The sequence below is a fragment of the Pectinophora gossypiella genome, chromosome 23 (assembly GCF_024362695.1).
Source record: "Pectinophora gossypiella chromosome 23, ilPecGoss1.1, whole genome shotgun sequence".
NCBI classification, from domain to species: Eukaryota; Metazoa; Arthropoda; class Insecta; order Lepidoptera; family Gelechiidae; genus Pectinophora; species Pectinophora gossypiella.
Genome location: NC_065426.1, coordinates 10637625 through 10663900, shown reverse-complemented (window position 1 = coordinate 10663900; position 26276 = coordinate 10637625). Strand labels below are relative to the sequence as shown.

Sequence of the window (26276 nt, the reverse complement as noted above, 5' to 3'; positions counted from 1 at the left end):
TGTGTCGGGTTATTGACTGATGTAAAATTTTTAGACGGTTGTTTTAGATTTGTCCTTAAAATTGACGTGTGTTCCATAAATTTTATGCTTGTCGATTACCCGTCCTTTTCCTTTTCGGCGGATAAGAAAATGACAGATATAACTTAAAATAAAATTAGATGGTATTTACAGGAATTAGCACCAGTATAAAACAAAGTCGCTTTTTCTGTCCCTATATCCCTAAGTACGCTTAACTCTTTAAAACTACGCAAAGGATTTTGATGCGTTTTTTTTTAATAGATAGAGTGATTCAAGAGGAAGGTTCATATGTATAATAACATCCATTAAATAGTGGATAAATACTGTTATTTTTGACGTTTTTAACGTGATGTCGTAAATAATTCATTTTTTCCTCAGCATTGCACCCGAGCGAAGCCGGGGCGGGTCGCTAGTAGTATATATACTCACTCTTCTAAGTGCCTTGCAATAGGAGGCGATCCTATTACCTTTAACCGGACACAAATCCTGGAAACCATGTCATATCAATTATATATGATCTAAACATGAATTCAAACTCACAAAGTCGAATTCAGTGGTTTAGAGCCTGAGCCGAGATTCGAACCCGTTACACAACGTTGGTAAATTACGCTTCTCCGAACTGGGCTATTACGCCTTCGAATATCTTGGCTGCCTACTAAATCAAAAGAATAAGAAGTAGATCGAATAAGAAAAGATCGAAACTAACCTTGACTATGCCTACAGAGTCTTGTTATGTTACCCTAGGCAACACGACCAAGGTCAAGGTTATTAGGAGGGTGAGCAGGGTGTGGCCGTAACCGGTGACTTTGCTTCCGTTGACTTGAAAGAAGGGTTTGTGAAAAAATACACCCTTATTTGTATACAGTTTTCGCTGATATGATGAACTCGGAGCTATCTATGATGATGATGGGACACCAAGTGCTATCTGGGGGTCACATTTCCCTTCCCGCTTTTCACAGGGTCCGCTTATCTAACCTGAAGAGTTGACAGATCCGGTTTTTTACAGCAGCGACTGCCTGTCTGACCTTCCAACCCGCGAAGGGAAAATCAACTCAATACAGGTTAGGTCACATACCTCCGAAAATGCCTTTCTCGGGAATGTGGGTTTCTTCGCGATGTTTTCAAGCGCTATCTGGTAAACCTTAAAACGATTAGAAAATAAACATGTGCCAAACACAAGACTCTGGTGTATATGTACATACTTTGGTATTTATACATATATTTATGTATGTTTCCCCGAAAACTTACAATGCCAGTGTTAATGTCGTTGTGGTGGGAATTTGCCGCAAGCAGCACACAGATAATGTTTGACCATCTAAAATAATATTTTACTAATTCCAGAACAAAGAGTTATTCAATTTCCAAAACAAATTCTCGGAATTCTCTCTGACACTCAATGTACACGAAGTATTACGGAGTTCCGTTTAAATCTAATTTCATGCTTCATTTAGTAATACTAAGTAACGATTTTCAATGTATCATATCCTCACTAACTGAAAATATTTTCCGGAATATGTATTTCCCATTTTTTCAAGAAATTTTAATTATGTAAGACATTCCAGTGACTGTGTAGGCCTTGTTTCAGTCCAGTTCTGTTTCCCGGAATATCTGTCTGTAGTTCCCGATAGTCCCAAGCACTCTTCTACCCCTGAAGTTCTGAGTAAAGCTTGCCGGTATTCTGGGAAAAGGGGTCCAAAGAAAAAGTGAATAAAAAAACAAAACCACTTTGGTGAATATTTTTGAGCTACAAGTAATGAACCCATTTACTTATAGTACCTAATCACTTCTAACACACGTCACCTTCTAAGAATTTTATCGCTCCCCATTTGTCCGGCCAAGTAGTTAATACCATATGCGGCAAATCTACGATAAGTGACTTCAAAAACACCTTACTACCTGCTAATAAAGCTATATTACAGTGCTCTCATTGCTATAAATCACTCAATTTCAGCATAGAGTAGAGTAGTAAAACTTAAGTACTTATGTAAAACTTTACCGTACGTTATACGCGATAGTCTACCTAATACAACAAAACTAATGGGTAGTCTGAACACGCCCCACAAACTCTAATAATTCACAGAAATCATTCTAAATGATCTAATTTACTATCAATGAAATAATGCTCAATAGGTAATTGGATAAAAATTAGTACTTGTTAACAAGAGTTCGCTATATGTTTTATTCAAACACCACCTTGAATTTTTGACTGGGGTTTACGTTTTTACCGTGTATTGATTTACAAGGTAAAAAAAAAAAAGTAAGTAAGTAAGATATAGGACGGAGATATATACTTTTTTCTATATCCTAATATATGTCCTACTGTAGGACAAAAGCCTCTAATAAACCCACGAACTTTATTAGCAATTAAAAATATATTTGCAATATTTTTATTTATCATTCTGCAAAGCAATATCGTCTGTGTAAAAGCGTCCAACGCCATCTATTGGGCATTTATATTATGAACACAACTGCAACTTTTATGCGATTTGTGCTAAACAAATAGTTCACGGTCTTTTAACAGATGGCGTATTTACGGCATAATTTAGTTCATAAAACGTACAACAGATGGCAATGAAAAATATATAATAAGCATTATTTTATAAAAAAAATAACAAGCTAATAATTATGGATTAAAAATCATACATAAGTACTTAACTTTGTTTCAGATACATTCTGGATAACGGGAAAGTGGTAGAAAATCGTCGTGTCATTGATATTGGATGCGGTTGTGGCGCCGGATCTATAGCCGCCGCTAAAATGAAAGCAAAAAGGGTTCTGGCCAACGACATAGATCCCTGTAAGTTTATTTAAATAAATATTTAAAATAAGAACTACAGTAAAACCATTAAAAAAACCCAAAAAGAAATCCAACTATTTTGGAGATGCCGGGGATCGAACCCGGGGCCTTTCACATGCAAAGCGAACGCTCTACCACTGAGCTACATCCCCTGTTGAACTATGCCTCTAAATTACGTGTTACATGTTTCAGACGCATTAGCTGCAAGCAAAATCAACGCTGATTTGAACAAAGTAAACTTTGAAATAAGTATGGAGAATTTTATTGGTAAAAAATTAGAAGAATTCGATACAATATTGATTGGAGACATGTTTTATGATGAAGAATTTGCGAATTACCTCTTCGAATGGCTACTAACATTAGCTAAGAACGACAAAACTGTAAGTAACTAGCCTACCTTTATTGAAATTCTTAATTAACGAATTTGGTAGAAAAAAACTACTTTCAAGGTAATTATAATCAACAAGCAAAACTATACGTAGAAATGAAGCCATAACAAATAAATAAGATATTCCCATGGACATTCAAACCTTCTTTATTCACGTCTCTTAATCACTAAAGTACCTATTTTTTCAGAACTGATTTTGAGAAGTTGTATATAGCTAGATATTTTGATAATAGCAGCTGTTTCTTCACTAGGTACAGAGACCAAACCTATCTAAGAAAAACCTTGAGAAATTTAGAAAAAAATAACGGACTAAAAAAGTTTGGTTTGATTTGTACTTTTTTATTCTAACGTCATGACAGTTCAGGCAAAAAGTTCACGCCATACTGCCTTCTCTGAAGGTGTACGTACGTAGTCATATCTATGAATGTAAAATTAAAATAATCTATAAATTATGAAGTAAGTACTTATAATTTTATTGTAGAAATCAATCTGTATTAATTATTAATTAATCCATCGTATCGGAGTGTCAGGTCAGTTACGCCCACTTGTATGAGTCGTATATTTCTTTGCTCCTTAATGTAGGTTCTCTGTTCCTGTGTTATTATAATGTTATTTTCAGGTATTGATAGGTGACCCAGGGCGACACGGCTTGACAGAAAAGAGACTGCAACACATCACACGGCTAGCTACATACAAGATGCCCGATGACAGTTGTTCTGAAAACCACGGCTTCACTGAAACATCGCTGTGGAGGATGAACACAGAGTGATCCAATGCATGTTCGTTTAATAGCCATTTTTAATACATTTTTTTATTATACATATTATGTTATAGTCAAAAGTCGATTCAGGATCCCGATACCGACCACCGGATATTTTTGTCGTTCAATGCATATAACGAACTCTATGGTCCAGTGGTAGAGCGTTGGGCCAACAATCCGGAGGTCCCGGATTCGATTCCCGGTGAAGAAATATCACAAAAAAACAATTTGTGATCCCTAGTTTGGGTAGGTAGGGCATTACATGCTGATCAAGCGATTAAGATGATCCGTGCTTGGGAACTTTGAAAGGGCACGTTGGTCTCGGTTACTACTTACTGATATAAGTACGTAGTCGTTTCTTATGCCATGGCAGGGGCCTATGGCAGTTCAATTAAAACCCTGACATAACCCACACGATAGAAGAAGAAACGACCGCGATCCTCGGGTTAGAGCGTCGTCTAAGAAGTTTGTTGGGAGAATCTGCCCCTAGTGGGTAGCTGATATAGAAAGTGATAAGGGGGGGTTAGAATAGCCACATTGAAGCAATTCATCTAAGAAAGCAATATTGCAATTTGCAACATATAAAAGTAAATGCGCAATGCAAACAAATGTCAAATAGCAATATTCTCTAAAGAGGGAAAACGTTAACCACGCGTATGAGATTTCTGTGATAATGATAAATGAGAGCGAAAGGTGGTTTATCAGGATCAGGATTATGGCAAGTGAAATCGTAGTCTATACTAATCCTATGGGAGGCAACAAAATATCTTTTGTTTGCGCTTTTCCTTTGCTAAAGTCTTGCCATTTAAAAAAATAATAAATTAAGTGAGTAAATTTATGAAACTAAATAAAACAACAAATTAAAATAAATCTTATTTTATTACGTTAGTAAATATAATAAAACAAAGTACAACATTACATATCAAGGCACAATAATTCATACTGATTTATTAATCGTTGTATAAAATAATAATTAATAATTCGTTGTTGTTCCTGGTAAGAAAAGTTTTAATAATTTGAATGTTATTTATCGAGAATGGACGGTTTAACAGCACAAGTCAAGTACATACGTAACTTACAAAATATTTACACGTCTAATATGTATCTTACATTAGGTACTTTAAAATAATTCAGGTAATAGTTAAGTTTAACGTTTTAAATAAAATAATTCCAAAAAAGAAAGTTAAAAATAATTTAAACAATTCTTAAAATTGGCAATTTCTAAGCGGCGGCCATGTTTTTTAATTTACTAGTAAAATCCTTTATAAATCTAGAGTAAAATGAACGGATTAATACTCTTACTAAGTTATACTTTTTATTTAAAACAGCTATTACAGGATCGAAAAATAAAAGGACGGTTAAAAATAATTTATTAATTATACATTTCATCCACTTTACTCCATCTTTATCTACCTCGCCATTATGTACTTGCACTGCACATTTTCTTAAGTAAAAAAGCTGTTTTATTTTTTAATCAACACTCTTGATTTCAGTAACGTTAGGCCATAAGAAACAAAGAGACAGACATATTACGAATAATATATTATTTTCTTACTGATGCGTGAATTAAGGAACCCCAAAAATCAAGATTTAGATCGACCAACGCCACTGAAACCAGACCAAAAAATTTAAAAAGATACTCTTACAGCGCCATCTAGCGAATATGTTGAGAACTTTCTCGTCTACGCGACTTTACCACATTTTTACAATGTTTTATTGTGGTTTTATATATGTGATCGCGTGCTAAAATAAGTATACTCATTACACGTAGCACATCAAAACTTGTCATTTGCAAGATGAGATAGGTATGTAAGTACATTCGCACTTGAGTTGGGGGCGAACAATTCAAAAATACGAGCCAGCCTTCGCGGCATGGGCATGAATTCTATCGAGGGCTTGGACCAATAGCCGTGCGATGTCTATCTACGAAGATAGCATTCGCTGCGTCTATTGGTGGAAACCGCCGATACAATGAGGGATTTTCCTGCTTACGTTATTTAAAAAAATACATAGATGACGTTGTTCAGCTTAGGAAGTTGTATGGTTATAAACCATAGTATTTTTTTTGATATTGTGCCCGTAGGACAGGCAAAGCGAACATTGCCGTTAATTTCTTAGTAAATTGTCACAGTCGGGTCTTTGCATGTAGCAAAATCGATGTCCAAATATTGCAGCTAAGTCGTCAAAGAGTACAATAGTACCGGAATTCAAATGTAGCAGCCAGATTTCAAAACTTCAAAGTCCATAAAAAACGAATAAGTACTCTTTATGTTGACCCATGTTGACCAAAGAGTAGATATGTCAACACTTCAGGTTTTTTTTTACTTTGGACTGTAGCCGTACTGCCAGCATTCTAAACTCAATAACGCCATCTATGTGGTTTCAAAGAACTTCATCCGGAAAGTCCCTCATCAAGCGCGTTTGCCGTGCAGAGCTGCAGCTGCTGACGGATCTTATGAGATCTCTTTACAACTGATAGTTATGCATGTTCATAGTGGAGTTTGCGTACATGCCGTGTTTGGAGCGTGCTGTGCGCCCCGAGTAGTGTGAGTACGTGTCCATGTCCATGGGAGCGTGGGGGTGCATGATGAGCACCGGCTGGAGCGCCAGCGACTTGCGCGACCCGGACACCGACGTGGCGTCTGTCACGTACGCGTTGTTCACTTCGCCTGGAAGGAAGAGGGGTTTAATTTAGTCATTGTTTTCTTATAAAAATAGCGTTAATTACGTAAATAAAACAGGAGTCCCTTGTAAATAAATAACCTATGTAAATAAGTATAATAATAATACGAACGAGCTCGGTGGCGCAGCGGTAAACGCGCTCGGTCTGCGATTGTTGAAGTTAAGCAACTTTCGCAAAGGCCGGTCATAGGATGGGTGACCAAAGAAAATGTTTTCATCTCGAGCTCCTCCGTGCTTCGGACGGCACGTTAATCCGTTGGTCCCGGCTGCATTAGCAGTCGTTAATAACCATCAATAGGCTATACAGGTTGTGAGAAGCTGCAGTAGTTTTAGGCGGATGAGACGTTCGTTATGTAAAAATTGACGATTCAAAGTGTAACTATGTTACCTACTGAATAAAGATATTTTTGAATTTGAATTTGAATTCAATCCGCACTGGGCCCGCGTGATGGTTTCAGGCCCGTTCTCCCTATCCATCCATAGGGAAGGCCCGTGCCCCAGCAGTGGGGACGTTAATGGGCTGATGATGATGATGACGAATAATACGACGATGTAGGCTAGTTGTTACTAAACGTCAAAACACGAAATAACTGAAATTTTTAGGTAAAAGCACCCTGTGACGTCATAGAAAAACGTTACTACTTACTGATGTAAGTACGTAGTCGTTACATGAGTCATGTCATGGGCCTATGGCGGCTCAGTAATAACCCTGACACCAGGGTTGATGGGGTTGGTAATTCACCTCACAATCCACACGATAGAAAAACGCGATAAAATGTCGGACTTATTATTCTGTTTGTCTTGATTAAAATTCATATATAATAGTTAAATAGAAGTTAAATAGAAAGACTTTATTTAGTAATCAGAATATCAAAATTAATTTATTTTTATGACCTAGGATGCTGCCCCTTCCACGTATGGAAACAGGTGACATCTAGTGACGCTAGTAGCGATTCTGGAAACCTAAAACATTTATAAGTCACGATAAAAAAAAACCGCTGTTTTCTTAACAATTAAGAAGGTACCTACCATAGTTTTCCTAATAAAAAATTTAAGTACCTAGCCTTTTCAATTAGAAATGAAATTATTATTTGTTTAAATACCATTGATTATCTACTAATAATAAATTCCAACCTTTCTGATGATAATAAAAAAACGCAAAACTCATAAGTACTATTGTTTACCAGGCATCCCATTGACCTAGAATCACAAAAGAAAGAAAGGAAGCACAAGCAAAGAATTGTCTTTTTTGTGTTATTATATTACAAACTTATTTACAGTCAGTACTAATCGCGACCTACCGTGATTGCTTTATAGCAATATTTTGTTCAACGGCAAAGCTCTTAGATTATCTTTGTTAATTTACGGCAGTTCACATGGAACCCTGGGTGCGCAAGTCGCACTCACACTTGACCATTTTTTATTTATCCCTTCTTAGATCTGTGTAACTCAAAGAAACCGGGCCCTGACCATCCCAAAACTCAAATACAAATTCAAAAGTATCTTTATTCAATAGATAACATAGTTACACTTTGAATCGTCAATTCGTCTCATCCGCCTAAAACTACTACAGTTTCTCACAACCTATATAAGTAGCCTGTGAAAAAAAAAGAAATTCCTCGGCACAGGGCCCGAGACGTTCTTTAAAAAAGCATAAAATATTATCTGTCTAATAACAAAGTTTCTGTTTAAAATACCAGCCACACCTCTATAGGACTGGTATCAGTTTATAGAAATCAATTTAAAAATATACTGCACGTGTTTTGACCTTCGAAAACTCACATAAAAATGCTCATAAACAAATCAGTTTTTAGTCATCCGGGTTGCAAGTCGTATAGCGGTAATACACGTCAGGTTTTTTCATCCGAATCTCTTTTTTTTTTGACGTGAGTTTTTGTAGATTTGCCGCAAATCAACGATAGTATAAAAGACAAAAGGCATGAGGGTACCCAGTCTGAGAGGGTAGTTGAAAGAAGTAAGTAATCGACCCTAGTGGGTCGTCATCAGCCCATTAACGTCCCCACTGTGGATGAATAGGGAGATCGGGCCTTAAACCATCACGCGGGCCCAGTGCGGATTGATGGTTATTAACGACTGCTAATGCAGCCGGGACCAACGGCTTAACGTGCCTTCCGAAGCACGGATGAAAACTTTTTTATTTTTTGTGGTCAGCCATCCTATGACCGGCCTTTACGAAAGTTGTTTTACTTCAACAATTGCAGACCGAGCGCGTTAACCGCTGCGCCACCGAGCTCCTAATGGGTCAATAGCTATAAAATCCGGCCTTCTGATCCGGGAGGCGCAGGTTATATCGTTTAGAGGTGAACTGTAGCATAAAACAGGGATCACAATGGATGGATCTTTAAAACTACGCAACAAATTTTGATGCGGGTGTTTATATGTGTAATAACATCCATGAAATAGTGGAGAAATACTGTTATTTTTTAGGTTTTTAATGTGATGTCGTAAATAATTTCATGTTTTCCTCAACATTGCACCCGGCCGGGACTGGTCGCTAGTAATATATAAAACATAACATAAGTCATCAGGTATTTTTATGAAGTTGGGAACTTAATACCGCGACCTGAAAGAATTAATTGAAAAAAAGATCACTTAGAAGCAATAAATTAATGCAAAAAGCAATATTTCAATTTAATATTTGCGCATATAAAAGAAAGTGCGCAATGCACACAAATGTCAAATAGCAATATTGCTTTTTAGATCAACTGCTTCTAAATGATCCTTTTAACACCCCAAAAAATTACAGGTCGCAGTGATACAATGCTTGAAATAATGCCCGTAAGTTCCCAGCTTCAAAAAATACCTATAACATATGTTGTTAAGGGTTATGTTATATTTTATGTAAGTTTAGTGTTATGTTAAATCAGGCCCCCGGACCCGGGCACCCGATTAAAAAAACCTGACGTGTATAGCCGCTCATAACGTTCATGAATATGCTAACGGAGGCGCGACACACTTACGCGGCGCGTACGCATGCCGAGTAATTGCGATCTTGCAAACGTCGCAAGCGCACTCCACATGTTTAGAGTGAAACGTACTGCTCAGTTCTGCTAAATACTTTTGTAATTTCCTGTTAAGTTGACAGGAGGTACCTACTCGTATGGGAGATAAAAATGCCTTTATTTTATCACACGTTTTATCAACGCGGAAGTAGGAGTACCTATCTATGGATAAGTCATAAAATGCGTTTAGCTGCTTATCCAGTCCTGAGTTCGATTTCCGGTGGTGACACGCCTAACAAATAAACCACTTTGTGAGACTGTCCCTTGTTTGGTCAGGACATTGCTGGCTGAAATCATCTGATTGCCCGAAAAAGAAGATTCTGTGCTTCGGAAGGCACGTTAAGCCGTTGATCCTGGCTACTACTTACTGTAATGTAAGTATGTCAGATGGTTAGTGATCGCATTAAGTTAGTCAGAAAACATTCGCGATAGTGTTATTATATCGGAATATTCAATAAACAAAGTGTACCTATCTAGTTTCGCTTCGTGCCAACAACCGCTTCGTAACTCGAAAGTTTATGCGGACTTTTGAGTTTTTTCGTTTGGGCTTCGGAGTAAGAGTCTGCTAAAGGTGGGAGCTAAGGTTTCAACAATCATCGTCATCACTCACTATTCATCAATCAAGAAAAAAAAATACATGGCTCTATGGGCACAGTTCTCTTTGCTTTGCCCTTCGGGAAAAACCAAAACAAAAAAAATATCTATGATCCAAATATCAATTCGAACTCATAAAGTCGAATTCAGTGGTTTAAAGCCCGAGCCGAGATTCGAATCCACTACGACGTAACGCATTCCCCAAACAAACCACTCACACATACACTACTGATCATGCCATAAACTCATATCTCTCTCTTTATTTAAGAGCTGCGCTCTTGTCGGTGGAGTAATCGCCATTCCTCTCTTCTTCCCGCCAAATCCTTCACCTCCTGATACGACACGACCTGCACCATCTCTTTTATTTATTTCATTTATTTATTTATTTCTGTAATTAGTTTTCAACTGTTATGTTTTTTGTCTACTTTCTGTATTTTATAACTGTTGGTTTTCCTTAAATAAAATAAATAAATGTTCTCCTAGGTCTACGCCTTCCTCTCTTCCCTTCAATTTTTCCTTCTATGATGTTTGTCATAAATGAATCGTAAAAAAACAAAAATCAAATCATTTATTTACATAGGATTCATGGTTTTGTAAACAGTTGATAGGTTTTATGTTCCAAGTATCACATGATCCGCTGGATATAAGCATGCGAAAATGTAGGAGGTAAGTAGGTAGGTACTTAACACTTTCAAGGACAGAACGTCTAATGACGTTCCGATTCCAAGGTGTCATACTATGTATTACGAACCATTAATGACCCATGGTCTCTGCCCGTGAAAGGGTTAATTAACTAATATAAATCTACTTACTAACTTAACTAACCTAAGAAAACAAACTTACAATAATTACCCAAAATAAATATAAACTCATTTAATGACGTAATAACAAGCCCTCATAAGCATCTAGGAGTTCCAGCCTGATTCCCTGCTCACCGCCATACGACACGCCCGCTGGATACAAAAGTGAATGTTGTTTTGACTTACATGCTCACACCACTCGCATGCTATGGTGGATTTGGTACTAGGTACCTACCTAGTCTTAAACATAACGTCTAGTACTTCTCTTTCATCATCACTACATAGTATAAAACAAAGTCGCTTTTTCTGTCCCTATATCCCTACGTACGCTTCAATCTCTAAAACTACGCAACGGATTTTGATGCGGTCTTTTAGAGAAATACTGTTATTTTTTAACCCTTAAACAGGCCCCGAAGAACTGCTGTAAGAAATAAAGTGTTATATATGGATTTAGGCTTTGAATAGCGGCCTGTATGATTCCTTATCAACACATTCAGAAAAAAAACACTGAAAGTCCTGAAAAAAAATGTGGGAAAACATAATCCCATTGCCTGGATAGAGACTATCCTTTATGTGATAGCTATATATAAATGTCGAATGTTTGTCTGTTCATAATTCTAGTGTTTGATTACTAGATCATTATTATTTTAAATTGTAATTGCTATTACTTATTTAATTATTTATTTATAAATAATTTAATTTAAAAATAATTGTATTAATTTTTTATATTTATAACATAATCATAATAAATTTGTGTGTAATCGAAATGATGCGTAGTTTTTAGTAAAACAAATATGTTTAAAAAAAACACAAGTAACGTCGGGTGCAAAGGCTAGTATAAAAAAATTGGTGATTTGAACAGGCAAAGGATATATATCTCCCACAAATAAGTTCGACTCAACAGGCTTTGGTCACATGTTCCCCACATTATTATTTGCCTTGTTTTAGACAATTTAGCAAGAAATCAACTAGAAATAATGCAAATCCTGTTAGGAAAATTCAAAATCTCTAACATATCAAAAAATTGCACGACTTACCTTTCTTTGTTTCGCCATAATCTGTATAAAACCACCACAGTCACTCAAAAACACGTCTCTAACGGACAGACGAAACTCGAATGGCTGTCAGTGTCACTTACGTTCGGATACACAAAGTTTGAAAATTCGGAACCATAGAATATATATTTACGATTAAATTTTGACAGATTGTGGACTCTTTATTGCCAAAACCTGGCTACAGCATCGAAAAATCAATGTGGGACACATATGTCCGCGGCCTGCTTAAGGGTTAAGGTTTTTAATTATGATATCGTAAATTATTTCATTTTTTCCTCAGCATTGCACCCGAGCGAAGCCGGGGCGGGTCGCTAGTAACATAACGACGATATACTTACTTACATCAGTACAAATGGCTTAACGTACTTTCCGAAGCACCGATCATCTTTCGGATAATCGATGACTAAACTAGGGATCACAAAGTGATCTTGATCTTTGTCATATGTCACCGGGATTCGAACCCGGGACCTACGGATTGTGAGCCCCACGCTCAACCACTGGACCTCAGAGGTCGATATTTAACGCGGTAAGAACCCGGTATTACGAGTTTTATTGAATTATGATACTGGCCCCGATTCCTGCAGACACCGCCTAATTTTACCGAAAAGGAAAGGGACAGATTGACAACTGTTAATTTTAAAATGAATAAATAACCCGGGCGAATCAAATAGGTATCTGGCTGGTACGCAAACCGTTTGACGTGTGCTGTCAACTTAATTCTGTCGGGTTAACATCTTAGAATACAGGTGAAAGTGTCCCTATCAGACTCAACCAGCAGGGACGTGGGCAGCGCGAGTATGTACAGTCATGAGCAATATAATGTACCCACTTTAGGACTCTGTCGCACTAACATATTTGACATTTAGTGAGACTTACAGTTCAATTTGTCAAAAAAGTTAATGTGACATGGTACCAAAGTGTATACATAATGCTCGTGACCGTAAGCACGTTACCTTTATAGAGCGAGGGCGGAGGGTAGCCGCTGTCGGGCTGCAGCCGCACGTGTCTGGTGGCCAGGATGAATGCCAGCGCGGCCAGCACGATGCCGTCCAGGCACCCGATCACCGCCAGCAGGTACGCCCAGCGGATGTGGCACCGACCTGGAAACGTTCACAAAATCCATCATCAGAAGCTCACGTTCTTTTCACAATACCATAGAATTACGAAAAATACTACGTACGGCATCTCTCCGCTCCCTACCTGTGGCTAAGCTAGTTTTACCTCACCTCCCGTAAGCTAGTTTACCTCACCTCCCTCCCCCCCCTCGCCCCTCCACCCCTCCCTCTCGCCCCTCTCGGTCTTATTTTACTCTTCAATCGTATGGGCGTAAGACGTCACACACACAGTTGCGCGTGTACGATAATGTCAATGTGTAGTGTCTGTAAAGCGAGGTGTTTTGTATGAAGTGTCCGGAGGGGGTTAGTCAGAGGCACATCCGTCGCAAGATGAACTAAGTAACCACACCTCACTGAGGTTTATGTTAGACCAACGTGATAGATAGTGAGCCGTATCTCCGTCTACGATCCTGACACACTTCTCTTGCTTCCTCCACATTCATCAATCGTTTCGTACTCCGGTTCAGAGTAGATCTGTCTATTCTTAATATTTTTTACACTAGGTACTTACATAAAAGTTGTAAGACAATTTTTAACGGAAGTTAACATAACGGAACATATTGATGTTCAAATTATTATGTGTCATATCGTTAGGAATAAAAAAAATATATATTCCCGTAACAAATATGAATTCGATGTGATGGCCGGTCGAAGTTCCAACTTATGGTAGGCAGTACCTAATGCCAACTTATCAATATTATAGCAGGCAGCAATGCCAACTTACCAATATTATAGTAGACAGTAATGCCAACTTATAAATATTATCATCATCTCCCAAGCATTATCCCGTTTTACACAGCTTACCTAACCTGAAGATTTGACAGGTCCGGTTTTTTACAGAAGCGACTGCCTGTCTGACCTACCAACCCGCGAAGAGAAAACCAGCCCAATGCAGGTTAGGTCACATACCTCCGAAAATGCATTACCAATGTTTGAACTTACCAATATTATAGTAGGCAGTAATGCCAACTTTCCAATATTATAGTAACCAGGAATGCCAACTTATCAATATTATAGCAGGCAGTAATGCCAACTTATGAAGACCATAGCAGACAGTAATGCCAACTAAATACTATCATCGTCTCCAGCATTATCTCGTTTTTCACAGAGTCAGCTTCCCTAACTAAATGTTTGAACTTACCAATATTATAGTAGGCAGATGCCAACTTTCCAATATTATAGCAAGTAGTAATGCCAACATACCTATATTATACTGGTCGGCGGTGGGCCCGCAGGTCTCTTGCACGGCCGTCTCGCTCCACCCTGCGGGGTAGACAGCCACTCCTGCCACCATGCATACCGCTGAAAACAAGAGTGAACGTCAGTAACAGTTTAGAGGTAGAAATCAAACGGGTAGGTGTGCTTTCCTGTATCGCATAAATAACTGAGGGAATGAAAAGCAATACTAAAAAGTAGACATGTGCGCACATAAAATTAAATGCTCAATGTTAACAAATGTCAAATAGGTACCAATATTGTTTTTTAGGTGAGTTTTTTCAATGTGGCATAACCCCGGTTTTTCTTGTAGCTTCTTTTCCCCGGCTATACAGATTGTGATCAGCTGCAAAAGTTTTAGGCGGATGAAACGTTCGTTAAATATGTAAAAAATTACGAGTGTAACTATGTTAGTGTAAACTGAATTTTTATTTATTTATTTATTTGTTCATATAAAGTAGAATAAAGACTACAAATAAAAAATATTATTACCTCATTCACATAGTAGATTACAGACATAAGTACTACAAGGTACGGTCATGAGTACTAATATATACACTTTGAAACCATGTCACATAAAATTTTTTGACAAATAAAACCGTAAGTCTCATTAAATGTCAAATAATATGATAGTGCGACAGGGTTCTAAAGTGGGTACATGTTATTGCTCATGAGTGTACGATAAGGTGCAAAAGTCCAATCAGTTTCTTGCAAAGTAATAAATTAACTGGTAGCATTTAAGCCCTCCAGGTTACATGTCGTTTCTTTAATAGACTAAAAACACCTAGAAAAACATAAATTTTATAATTATGACAACTAATGGTTAATAATTTCACCACTGTTGACAAATAATTCGCTAAGCTCAGTAACTTCACTTTTGCTCTTTGGTTGTACATGGAATAATTTTAATTCTATGTACCTTGACTGCACTAGACTAGGTGCCTGTGTCATCAATGGTTCAAATTGTAAGTAATTAAGTTACAAATCCACTAAATAAAAATGTTTTTGAGTTTGAGTCTGGATTTCTGGACTCTTGTGTCAATTTTTGACCAAATCCTCCCAGAGGTTTGAGCACGCAAAGGCAACAGACAGTTACTTTCCCATTCATTACTATGGATGGTTGCCGATAAAGAAAGCCTCCATAATTGCAATTTCTCCTCATTGTCCACTAATGAAGGGAAAACGGTCTCGAATCGATGGACAAATCGATTTTCAACATTATGATCGATTTTCAGGTTTGCGGTGTCTTCGATTATGAAATCGTTATGGTTTTGATCGTGGAAGAGATTCGTTTTGAAAGTCTAGATAGGCAGAAAAGTATTTCTTTTTCCATAACATACATTAACTCACGCCAGTAATCCCTAATGGGGTGGGCAGAGCTACAAGTAATCAAATACCATTTGCAGCCACTGTTGATACGAAGTCCTAAGGTGAATATGATGAACCTTATGGTGACAAGGAAGCCTATGACCCATAACAATTGTCCATCATGTTAGTAGGAACACAAGCCACCGCTGGACATGACGGATTTCACGATATGCCCAGGAAGACAAGCAGCTGAACTGATTCTATGTTTCCATTCTACTTTTTTTTACTTATTGTAGATTTGCCGCAAATCGGACAAATTCAAATTCAAAAATATCTTTATTCAATAGGTAACATAGTTATACTTTGAATCGTCAATTTTACATAACGAACGTCTCATCCGCCTAAAACTACTGCAGCTTCTCACAACCTGTATAGCCGGGGAAAAGAAGCTGCAAGAAAAACCTCGGCACAGGGCCCTAGACGTTCTTTAAAAAATAAAAATAAACATAAAATATTGATATACAATTGAGTAATTTAGCTGCCTAATATCAGTTCTCAGACAGTTAATCCCATGCATTCATATCTTCTAAATAATCACTAACTTTATAATAACCTTTTTTGTAAAGTTTTTGTTTAACTACTGTCTTAAAATAGTTGAAAGGCAAATGGGGAGCGCGCCTGAGAGGCCAGAGTCATTTGTAAATATTTCCTTTTATTTTGGTGCAGTAAAGTATATTTGTATTTATCCCCAGTTGGGCGGGAACCTCAGGATTGATAGCGATAAGCGCTGAATGAGGAAACTATGACAGTGATCGAAAAAAAAAATATGGAACTTGTTCAGCAGCTTTGTCGTAAAAACCGACGCAAGAAGAGGATTGTGTCCTTCCTAAAATGCTTTTAACAGTATAGGTACACGGCTAATGTGCGCAACGTGATAAAATTTTGTCACGGTCATTTTATCGATTCTGACGATATAATTATGTCGTTTTGTCGATAGGTGCTAATATGTGAACCCAAATAAGTCATGTCGTTCTATCAAAATACGAACAAAATAACGTGGCACGCATGAAACTTATGATTTCGACAAAATTTATTTAATCGATCTGTAATTTTACCCTGCTAGAAGGTAATTACGATATGTCATATCCATCTTAGGTTGTATTAAAAGTACTTATATCCAGTATTTTCTGTTCATAATTTCCCTCGTTCAGTTTGCACCTTTCATTCCGAATATTACAGTTACTTTTATAACACGCTCCAATTTAAGTAAGTAGATATAAGTATTGCGTAGAATCGAACTCGTTAACATCGCAAAATGTCATGTTATATTGAAGAAAGGCAGGCAAAACCGCGTGAGAACATTGTGCATTGTTGTTTGTTCCAGCAGATATGTATTTAAAGGCAAGTTTATACTTGCGAACTGGGGGGTTAAAATGGCCACATCGAAGCAATTCATCTAAGAAAGCAATATTGCAATTTGTCATTTGCGCATTCAAAAATAAGTGCGCAATTAAAATAAATGTCAATAGCAATATTGCTTTCTTAGATGAATTGCATCGATGTGGCCATTTTAACCCCCCCTGGTCATATAGCAGAACATAAGCTCAGGACTATACGAATCACGACATTGGGGTAGTCAAAAGACTAACTTTAAGAAATTTGAAGTTACAATCTCCTAATTTTTTATTGACATTAGAACTATGTGTGTTATTGACTAGGATTGAGAAGGGAATGTTAGGTTGGTTTGGACACGTAGAGCGGATGAAGGATAAAAGAATTGCAAAGCGGTATATAAAGCGAAAGTGGATGGTAGAGCTGGCAGAGGAAGACCGAGAAGGACTTACGATGACCAAATTGGAGATGTCCTTAGAAAAGGTTCAATACGATCTACTCTGAACCGGCGTGCGTGTATGAAGCGATTGATGAATGTGGAGGAAGCAAGAGAAGTGTGGCAGGATCGAAGCAAATGGAATTCTATAGTCTCTGCTTACCCCGGTGGGAAATAGGCGTGAGTTTATATATGTATGTATGTAGAACTATGTACTTTACGTAACACTACTTATTCAGAGACGGAGGACAGGAGTCCTAGCACGGCTTTGTACTAGTAGACTACTCTGGGCGCCATCCCACTCGCGTCAGACAGAGTACTGCGGGGCGGAAGGCAAGAAGGAAACCACAGCCCTATTTTTCCCTAAAAAAGTAGCAATCATGCTACACCGACAAGTGCGTGGCTCTTAAATTGGTGATGACTTTACATAAATTCTTGTTTTGTTTTAACACCCGAGTAAAAAAGTAAAGAAGCAAGAGAAATGTGTCAGAATCGAAGCAAATGGAATTCCGTAGTCAAGCAAAGACTATGGAATTCCATTTGCCCTATCACGAGTTTATGTACGTATTACGAATTAGGCGCATTAGGGCTAATTCTCATTATGGCAACTTCTCATTTTATTGATGAACATAGAAATTAGCATTCGCTTGTATTCGGAAATGCGATGTAGTCACCGGGACCAACGGCTTAACGTGCCGTCCGAAGCACGAAGGAACTTGAAGTACCGCGCAGGTTGAAGCAGCACATCATAATTGTACTTTCTTCTTAATAGAAGTATAAAATGCCGAGGGGAATTTAAGAATATAAATCGCTACTGTACCTACGTTGTTTGTCTGTTACACACAAACTAATATCAAATGTAGTCGCAAGTGTATACAAACGTTTACGAGCAGTTCTATTGTTCTCCCATTTCAAGGATATTTGTTACCTGAATGCTTGAAGTTAACTTGCAATCTAAATAATTAGTAGGAAGGTTTACTTGGCATGGTTTAGACATAGTTTTGAAAAGCTCGGTGGCGCAGCGTTTTATGCGCTCGGTCTGCGATTGTTGAAGTTAAGCCACTTTCGCAAAGGCCGGTCATAGGATGGCTGACCACCAAAAAAAAAGTTTTCACATCGAGCTCCTCCGTGCTTCGGAAGGCACGTTAAGTCGTTGGTCCCGGCTGCATTAGCAGTTTTTAATAACCATCAATCCGCACTGGGCCTGCGTGATGATTTAAGACCCGATCTCCCAATCCATCCATAGGGAAGGCCCTAGTTGATGAGACATAGTTTTGATTAAGTCTTAGACAAATCGGATTTCTGCGGCTGATACTAACACAGCTATATGTGATTGGGGCATTGCAGACTCCACAAGCATCTACATGGAAATGACAACACAAAATCTAGACAGAATCTGCATAAAAGGGACTCGGTCAGCTCCATTATATGTAGATGCTTGTTGAGCCTACAATGCCCCGATCATACAGGGTGTTAGTGACATCGTAACGAAAACTTTGAGAGATGATTCCGAGTTGATATCAAGTGGATTTTTTCGTCGCTAAAGTATGGAACGAAAAACAATTTTAAAAAACACGAACATTTTCATGAACTTTCCGAAATTCCACTTGATATCAACTCGGAATCATGGTCTGTTTCATCCCCATCAGTATTTGTTACGATGTCACTAACACCCTATCTACTTGTATGGCTACTTGTATGTACTTGTGTAGGGAAGTGACATCGTAACATAAAAAAATTACATAACAAAATCTAGAGAGAATCTGCATAAAAGGGACTCAGCTCCATTCTATAGATGCTTGTTGAGTCTACAATGCCTCGATCATATATAGCTGTGTTACTATCAGCCTCAAAGTTTGTAAGGAATTGTATATTATTCTGGGTTTGTGGATTTTAATAAATTATGTATAATGCACTATCACACCTAGATTTTGGATTCCTTTTACTAACAAAACGGATTCTTGTTTTCTAAATACAAATACTTATATTGGCGATAGGTCGATCCCTTGTCGCCAAAGCTCGATCATATCCGTCTGTAAGTTGTCTTTGATTACTTGAGGCTCTGTCCACTATTGACTTTTCTTTTTTAATTAATTTCTCTGTTTAGTTAAAAGCACTCACTTTCTCTACGTATATTATAGATTAATCACTTTCCGGTTGTTGACTGGTCATGTACCATATCTTATTCATGTAAAGCTTACGGTGGATAATTGCTGCGTATGGGCTGTTATTATGGTCATTCCTAGTTACGTAGTAGTTTAAATTTGGAGCATTTTGTGAATTCATAATTTCTACCATTACTATCAGTGACTTCACGAATTGAAGTTTTCGAATTATCACGCTTGAGTTAAAAGTCGACTAAGAGATTAACGTACATAAACATACGCGCCCGTAATCCCCAATAAAGTGGGCAGAGCCACAAGTAGGCTGAAGACAATTTGCAGCCACTGTTGATGCCAAGTCTTTAATATAACATTGGCCCCAATTCCTGCAGACACCGTCTAATTTTATTTTAAGTTATATCCGTCATTTTCATATCCGTCGAAAAGGAAAGGGACGGTTGATTCACAGCTTTTAATTTTAGGAAGAATGAGTAAATGAATGAATAACCCGGGCGAATCAAAAAGGTACGTCGCTGGTATGCAATCCGTTTGACGTGCTGTCCACTTAACTGTGTCGGATTATTGACTGATGTAAAATTTTTAGACGGTTGGTTTAGATTTGTGCTTAAAATTGACGTGTGTTCCATAAATTTTATGCTTGTCGATTACCCGTCCCTTTCCTTTTCGGCGGATAAGAAAATGACAGATATAACTTAAAATAAAATTAGATGGTATTTACAGGAATTAGCACCATTAACCCATCGAGTAGGGCCGGGTCGTTGCGTGTGATAAGAGAGAGATGTGGTGTAAAAGATGATATAGCAACTAGTAATGAGAAAATAGGTAATTATCGCGGGAAATCTGTACAACGCCATCTGTACTATTTTTGGGGAACGTAGCCTGGAAAGTCCCTTATTGTAGAATAAATAAAAGAATAGTGAATAGCGTCGTAAAACACACGAAATTACTTGAGTAAAATATAACAGGTAGTCAACTTTCGTAGGAATTTCGTCCCATGATGAAATGTGAAGCATTATACATTAATGTGCATCTGTTACACACAGCGATGTGACGTGCCCTGGGAATATTCCCAAAGTGGGCAGTAAAAAAGGCACAATGTAAAAAGATCTTTATTACCTAGCCTTCAGGCAGATATGGTCAGGGGGTTTAAAATGGCCACATCGAAGCAATTCATCTAAGAAAGCTTCTTCTATCGTGTGGGTTTGTGAGGTGAATTTTCCAACCTCATCAACCCTGGTTGGTTATTAATGAGCCGCCAAAGGCCGCCACACGACTCATTTAACAGTGTCAATAGGCAAAAACACCAATATAACAAGGGTAATAACATAAACAGCCTATACACGTCCCACTGCTGTGCACAGGCCTCCCCTCAATTAATCGGAACCGGAGGGGTATGAAGCATACTCCGCCACGCTGCTCCACTGCGGGTTGGTGGAGGTATTTGGTCTAGTAGCCCAGGACCAACGACTTAGCGTGCCTTCTGAAGCACTTTACTTTTCGGGCAGTCAGGCGATTCAAGCCTGCAATGTCCTTACCAAACAAAAGACAGTCTCACAAAGTGATTTCGACAATGTCCCCATCGGGAATCGAACCCGGACCTCCAGATCGTGAGCCCAACGCTCTAACCACTAGACCACGGAGGCTGTTACCAAGGGTAATATTATTACATATTACTCACACAGTTAACTTATCAATAATTACATATGTATTATTATAATATTTACAAAAGGAACATTCACTTTGGGACTATTCACAGGAACGCCACATCTCTGGTTATAAAGTTAATTAACCAAGCAGAAACGTAACAATTACATACTATGTTCACTTATTAGTTCATTCAGTTACGCTATAAAAAAAGTTATCATTAAAGATGTTCTGAAGCGGCATAATATATGAGAAGATGCAACATTGAGCCTTCTCAATGGGAGGGTTTGGCAGCACAGCGCTCAGCGCACGGCAGACCTCGACGCTAAACGTGATGAGTTGAAGCCCCGTCCCCCTGCCGCTATTCATTATAATTACCAAAACGGAGTGCTCACGTGCCCTCACTGTGCGCGGGAGTTCACTGTAAAGATAGGCAACATAAGCCATCTTCGGGCGCATCAGCGTCATGCCAATTAGGAGTCGAAGTGGTCGCCATGGCCGAAATCGGTCGGAGAGATCATTCATTCATGCATCATTAAAAACATCAACAGCGGCTGCAAGTTGTCATTGATTACTTGTGGCTCTGCCTACCCCATTACGGATTACGGGCGTGAGTTTATGTTTGTATTTATGATTTAATAGGGCTGCAAAGTTAGGAGCATATTTCACAACACTTACATCAACTAGTCGACTACTTTTTACTAAACGTCAAAACATGAAATTACTATGGAATTTGTATGAAAAAGCAACCTATGACGTCATAGAAAACGTGACAAAATGTCGCACTTATTATTACATTTTTCTTTATTGAAATTCATAAATAAGTTAAATAGAAAAAGAAAACGCTTTTTGTCACCTTTAGATCTATCTTTATTTATTATCTTTGACCTCAGAAACTACCCAATTGTAAATTACAACGAAAATTCGATGTAAGTACATTATATTAACGCAATGAACACCAAAATGTTTCGTATGAATACTTACTACAATGTACAAAAATATTATGGCAACACTGAATAAGTGTGAAGTTAGGTTGGTAATCCACCTGGTAACTCATACATAACCCACACAATAGAAAAAGATCATAGATAAACTTGTTGAAGGTCATCATCATCATCATCACCAGCCCATTAACGTTTCCACTGGTGGGGCACGGGCCTTCCCTATGGATGGATAGGGAGTTGAAGGTCAATTTAACATTATTGAATCTGCAACATTTCGCATGCTATATCGCAACTATCTTATTCTAATCTAGAATAACCACATGAAGCTAATTTATACGCGTCATGTGGTCACTTTTCCCACTTAGCTGTTTACAAGAAATGGCGACGCGAGAGAAACCGCCATTAGTCCGATACGTTTAGAAACCATATACAGTAAGCAAACATTTATTATGTTGTTAATGTCGATAACATCCCTGGTCTAGTGGTTAGAGCGTTAGGCTCACGATCTGGAGGTCCGGGTTCGAGTCCCTATGCGGACATTGTCGAAACCACTTTTGGTAACGACGTTACAGGCTTGAATCACCTGATTGTCCGAAAAAGTATGATGATTCCGTGCTTTGCGTTAAGCAGTTGGTCCCGGTTACTACTTACTCGTGTAAGTTAGTAGTCGGTACATGAGCCATATCAGGGGGCTTTGGCGGCTTAATAGTAACCCTGACGCCAGGGTTGATGAGGTTGGTAATCCACCTCACAACTCACACGATAGAAGATATTATTATATTAATTAACAAGAACCAAACGTTGAGACGCGTTTTTTTGCTCGCGCCAGAGATGTAGGTAGAAAAATGGTAGACTACTAGGTCCCATACACCATCCGTCTTCTGTCATCTGCCAATTCTGTCATCCCTGCCCAACAAAGAGAGTAATAGAAAGGGTAGTAAAGTAACTCATATTATTTTCCCACCAAAAAGTTTTTTTTCGTTTTGTCATGATGCCGTTTGTAAGTAGGTAAGTTTTCTACAAAGAGAAAATTTAAATCGAAAAAAAATCTGACTCGGTCGGGACTTGAACCCGCTCTTGTCAAGCCGGGACGAGCGTGTTAACCATTACACCACCGGGTCCTCCTCCTGTCCATGCGAAATTCTTTCGACCTTAAGTCTTATCGTCATTAAGCCGACGAAGTTTTCTACAGTGTAGAATCTGCCCAATATAAGCACGCGAAAGTATTCAATAGGATATATCTAACGACTACCCACATGGTCAACTACCATAGTTAACTGCCAATGACCATGATTACATGAGCGCGTGAGTTACAACAACTTTCAATTGGTCTCGGGTGAAGTCAACTCTTGGACTGTATTGCAATTACTCCCATTAATAATCTTCACGACATAAACCTTGGAAGATAAAATACTTCTAAAATAATTAAAACAAAGTGGTTTCCAGGATTTGTGCCTGATTAATGGCAATAGGGCTGTCCCCTATTACATCTTCTTCTTATCGTGTGGGTTGTAAGGTGGAATACCAGCCTCATCAACCCTGGTGTCAGGGTTACGATTGAGCCGCTAATGGCTCATGTAACGATTACTCACTTACATCAGTAAATAGTAACCGGGACCAAACGGCCTAATGTGCCTTGTGAAGCACGGATCATCTTAATTTCGGACAATCAGGTGATTAGCCTGTAATGCTGGCGAGGAGGAACCTCTGCCTACCCCTTCGGGAAATGAGTGATAATAATGTTATCTTTGGAAATATGTACTTAGTCTGTATTTTATATACGTCTCTATATTTCACTCTCTCTCTTTTAAATAGTACCTAAAATGTGAAAGGTCTACACACAGATAGACACTTCTCTTGTCTTTTTTTTATTTGTTTATTGTTGAAAACATGTTACACAAATCTTTGTCTCAATGCAATATTCCTTCAGACGGGATACACTCCACGTTGCACCGCGTTTTATAACAATTTATCACGAATTTTAGCTGGATAGTATGGAGAACTATCAAAATTCAGGAACACTCAACAGTGCTGCCAACTACATTTCGACGGGGAAGAAACAAATACTCCTATCTTACAGTTAGGTCTGTGTAAGATAGGAGTATTTGCTTCTTCCCCGTCGATTTGAGCTTTTGCTTTTAGTTTTTATCCTCATTGTGAATATACTTAGTCATGAATAGATGTTTTTAAGTATTTTATTTCTTGGGCAAACCCCAGCTTTTCCTCAACCAAGCTAGCTAACATAGTTACGACAAAGTATAGTAAAATATGCAATAAGTTACATGTAACACTGATGGTTTCACTTATAATCAGCCTGAACAGATAACTTCTGCATGTTATGGAGAAAATATGTATCTAACAGCTAATATAGAACCCGTTACAGATGTAATGGCATCCTGTTAAATGTACAGCGTAGAATGAATTTCATAACGTAAGATTTGCTATTATTAAGTGTCATGATCACGCGTATTTTAAAAGAAGTTTAATTATCTACAAGTAGATATCTCAATATCTAACATGAATATTAACTAGATCAAAGTTAATAGTTGCGAAACGATGGAATTTATATGGACTATTCATTTACTTGCACTTTTATCACTTACACATAATGGGCCTATAATTTAAAAGTATTTTAATGATTTGAAATACTATTAAATAGAATTAATATAAATTATTTATAATTCAAAATGTTATAGAACTAATTAATTAATTTAAAAAGTAAGTAAACAGAAAAGGCGGGAAAGGAACTGAGAATTACGCGGCGAACGAAACAAATGAAGAACGGGGTTTGTTGTGGAAATAATTCTGTACCGTCGGTGAAAAGTAATACAACTCGAGTTGTATCACTTTTGAGTTATTAGCACACACTTCATGTTCAAAAAATTCTCTTTCTTTCTGTCTAATTCTCGTAACTGTAGCTATTATAAATACGGAGATAATTTTTGTGTTCAGTGATATAAGAACTGTTTGTGAAGGATTCATGCTGTTATAACACGTGTAACATAATTCATCTTAACTTGCATTAAAGTGAAATGAAGATTTTCACTAAATATTTTGGTGTAAGTAAATGCAACTCAACATATATTAAAATACACGCATACCTTGAATTCTCACGGTCCGTGTTTAATGATATAATTTTAGTTGTAACATCAAACACCAAATTAACTTTTTCGTGAAAAGTAATATAAATTAATATATATCAAAATATTTCAGAAAATACGATCTTGGATATCAATAACGTGTCGTGTATAATGATACATACAAGTTCGATTCCATGCGCCACCAGTGTGTATCCTAGGGTGACCTCCGCATAAACCTGTCTATGGGAAGACATTTTGTCTAGAGCCACAGCAAACCGTGCGAATGGGTATAGGTTAAGTTAGTACTTCAGAACAAACCGTGTTTTTTCTCTTTCTGCTATAGCCACCTTGTAGTACTTAATTACAGTACCTCAATAAGTTGTGGGTCCTGATCATGGCGTCGTTATCACCATGGCAGGGTTAGTCAAGAGGTATTTGAGATTTGTCATAACTGTCGTTAGTCTCCTTCCCTTAGGTCGAAGCATAGCTGTTTTACATAGTTTTCTTGATTACATGCAGGTTAAGCGGTGGCAGATTGAACGCTGCCTTCATTGCTAAGGAGGTTGTAGACGTGAAAGAATGGCTCCAAATATTATCGAGCTCCAATTAATATGCAAGCCATTCAATACACGCTGGTTAGATCTTTGATGCAAGCGCCGGTAGTGGTATTTTTGAACCTACACAGCCGTAGATGATCGTACATATTTTTGGGTTTAAGGTCCTACTGGGATCCAGCTCGGCATCGGCAGAATCGGGATCTGCCATATCTTCTCAAGAGAAGATTACCAGTTTCTCAAACACGTTGAATGGTGTAAATTTGTCGAGCTACCTCATTTTTTATAAACGAAATAACTACTCTGAACTCTTGAGCACCACCAGTATTTATTTTTTCTGTATTTTGA

General features: G+C 37.9%; 2 protein-coding genes and 1 non-coding gene across 5 annotated transcripts in view; 1 reads left to right on the top strand and 2 right to left on the bottom strand.

Annotated features, from left to right (window-relative positions):
• Window positions 1-3983, top strand: part of LOC126377598 (electron transfer flavoprotein beta subunit lysine methyltransferase-like) — a 49427-nt gene extending 45444 nt beyond the window's left edge. For all 3 annotated transcript variants that reach the window (XM_050025415.1, XM_050025414.1, XM_050025416.1), the window contains 3 exons: window positions 2685-2815; window positions 3008-3195; window positions 3823-3983. In XM_050025415.1, coding sequence (XP_049881372.1) covers window positions 2685-2815; window positions 3008-3195; window positions 3823-3972 — 469 coding nt within the window. In that variant the 3' untranslated portion in view covers window positions 3973-3983. The remainder of the gene's footprint in view (window positions 1-2684; window positions 2816-3007; window positions 3196-3822) is intronic.
• Window positions 2896-2967, bottom strand: Trnaa-ugc (transfer RNA alanine (anticodon UGC)). The gene has a single exon. It is a non-coding gene; the product is annotated as a tRNA-Ala (tRNA).
• Window positions 3984-4823: 840 nt separating the features above from the next.
• The window catches only part of LOC126377589 (LHFPL tetraspan subfamily member 3 protein), a 35230-nt gene continuing 13777 nt past the window's right edge, over window positions 4824-26276 (bottom strand). Inside the window, exons 2-4 of the mRNA XM_050025401.1 lie at window positions 14436-14534; window positions 13071-13217; window positions 4824-6632 (exon numbers count right to left, since the gene is read on the bottom strand). Of these exons, the coding sequence (XP_049881358.1) occupies window positions 6430-6632; window positions 13071-13217; window positions 14436-14534 (449 nt within the window). The 3' untranslated portion in view covers window positions 4824-6429. The remainder of the gene's footprint in view (window positions 6633-13070; window positions 13218-14435; window positions 14535-26276) is intronic.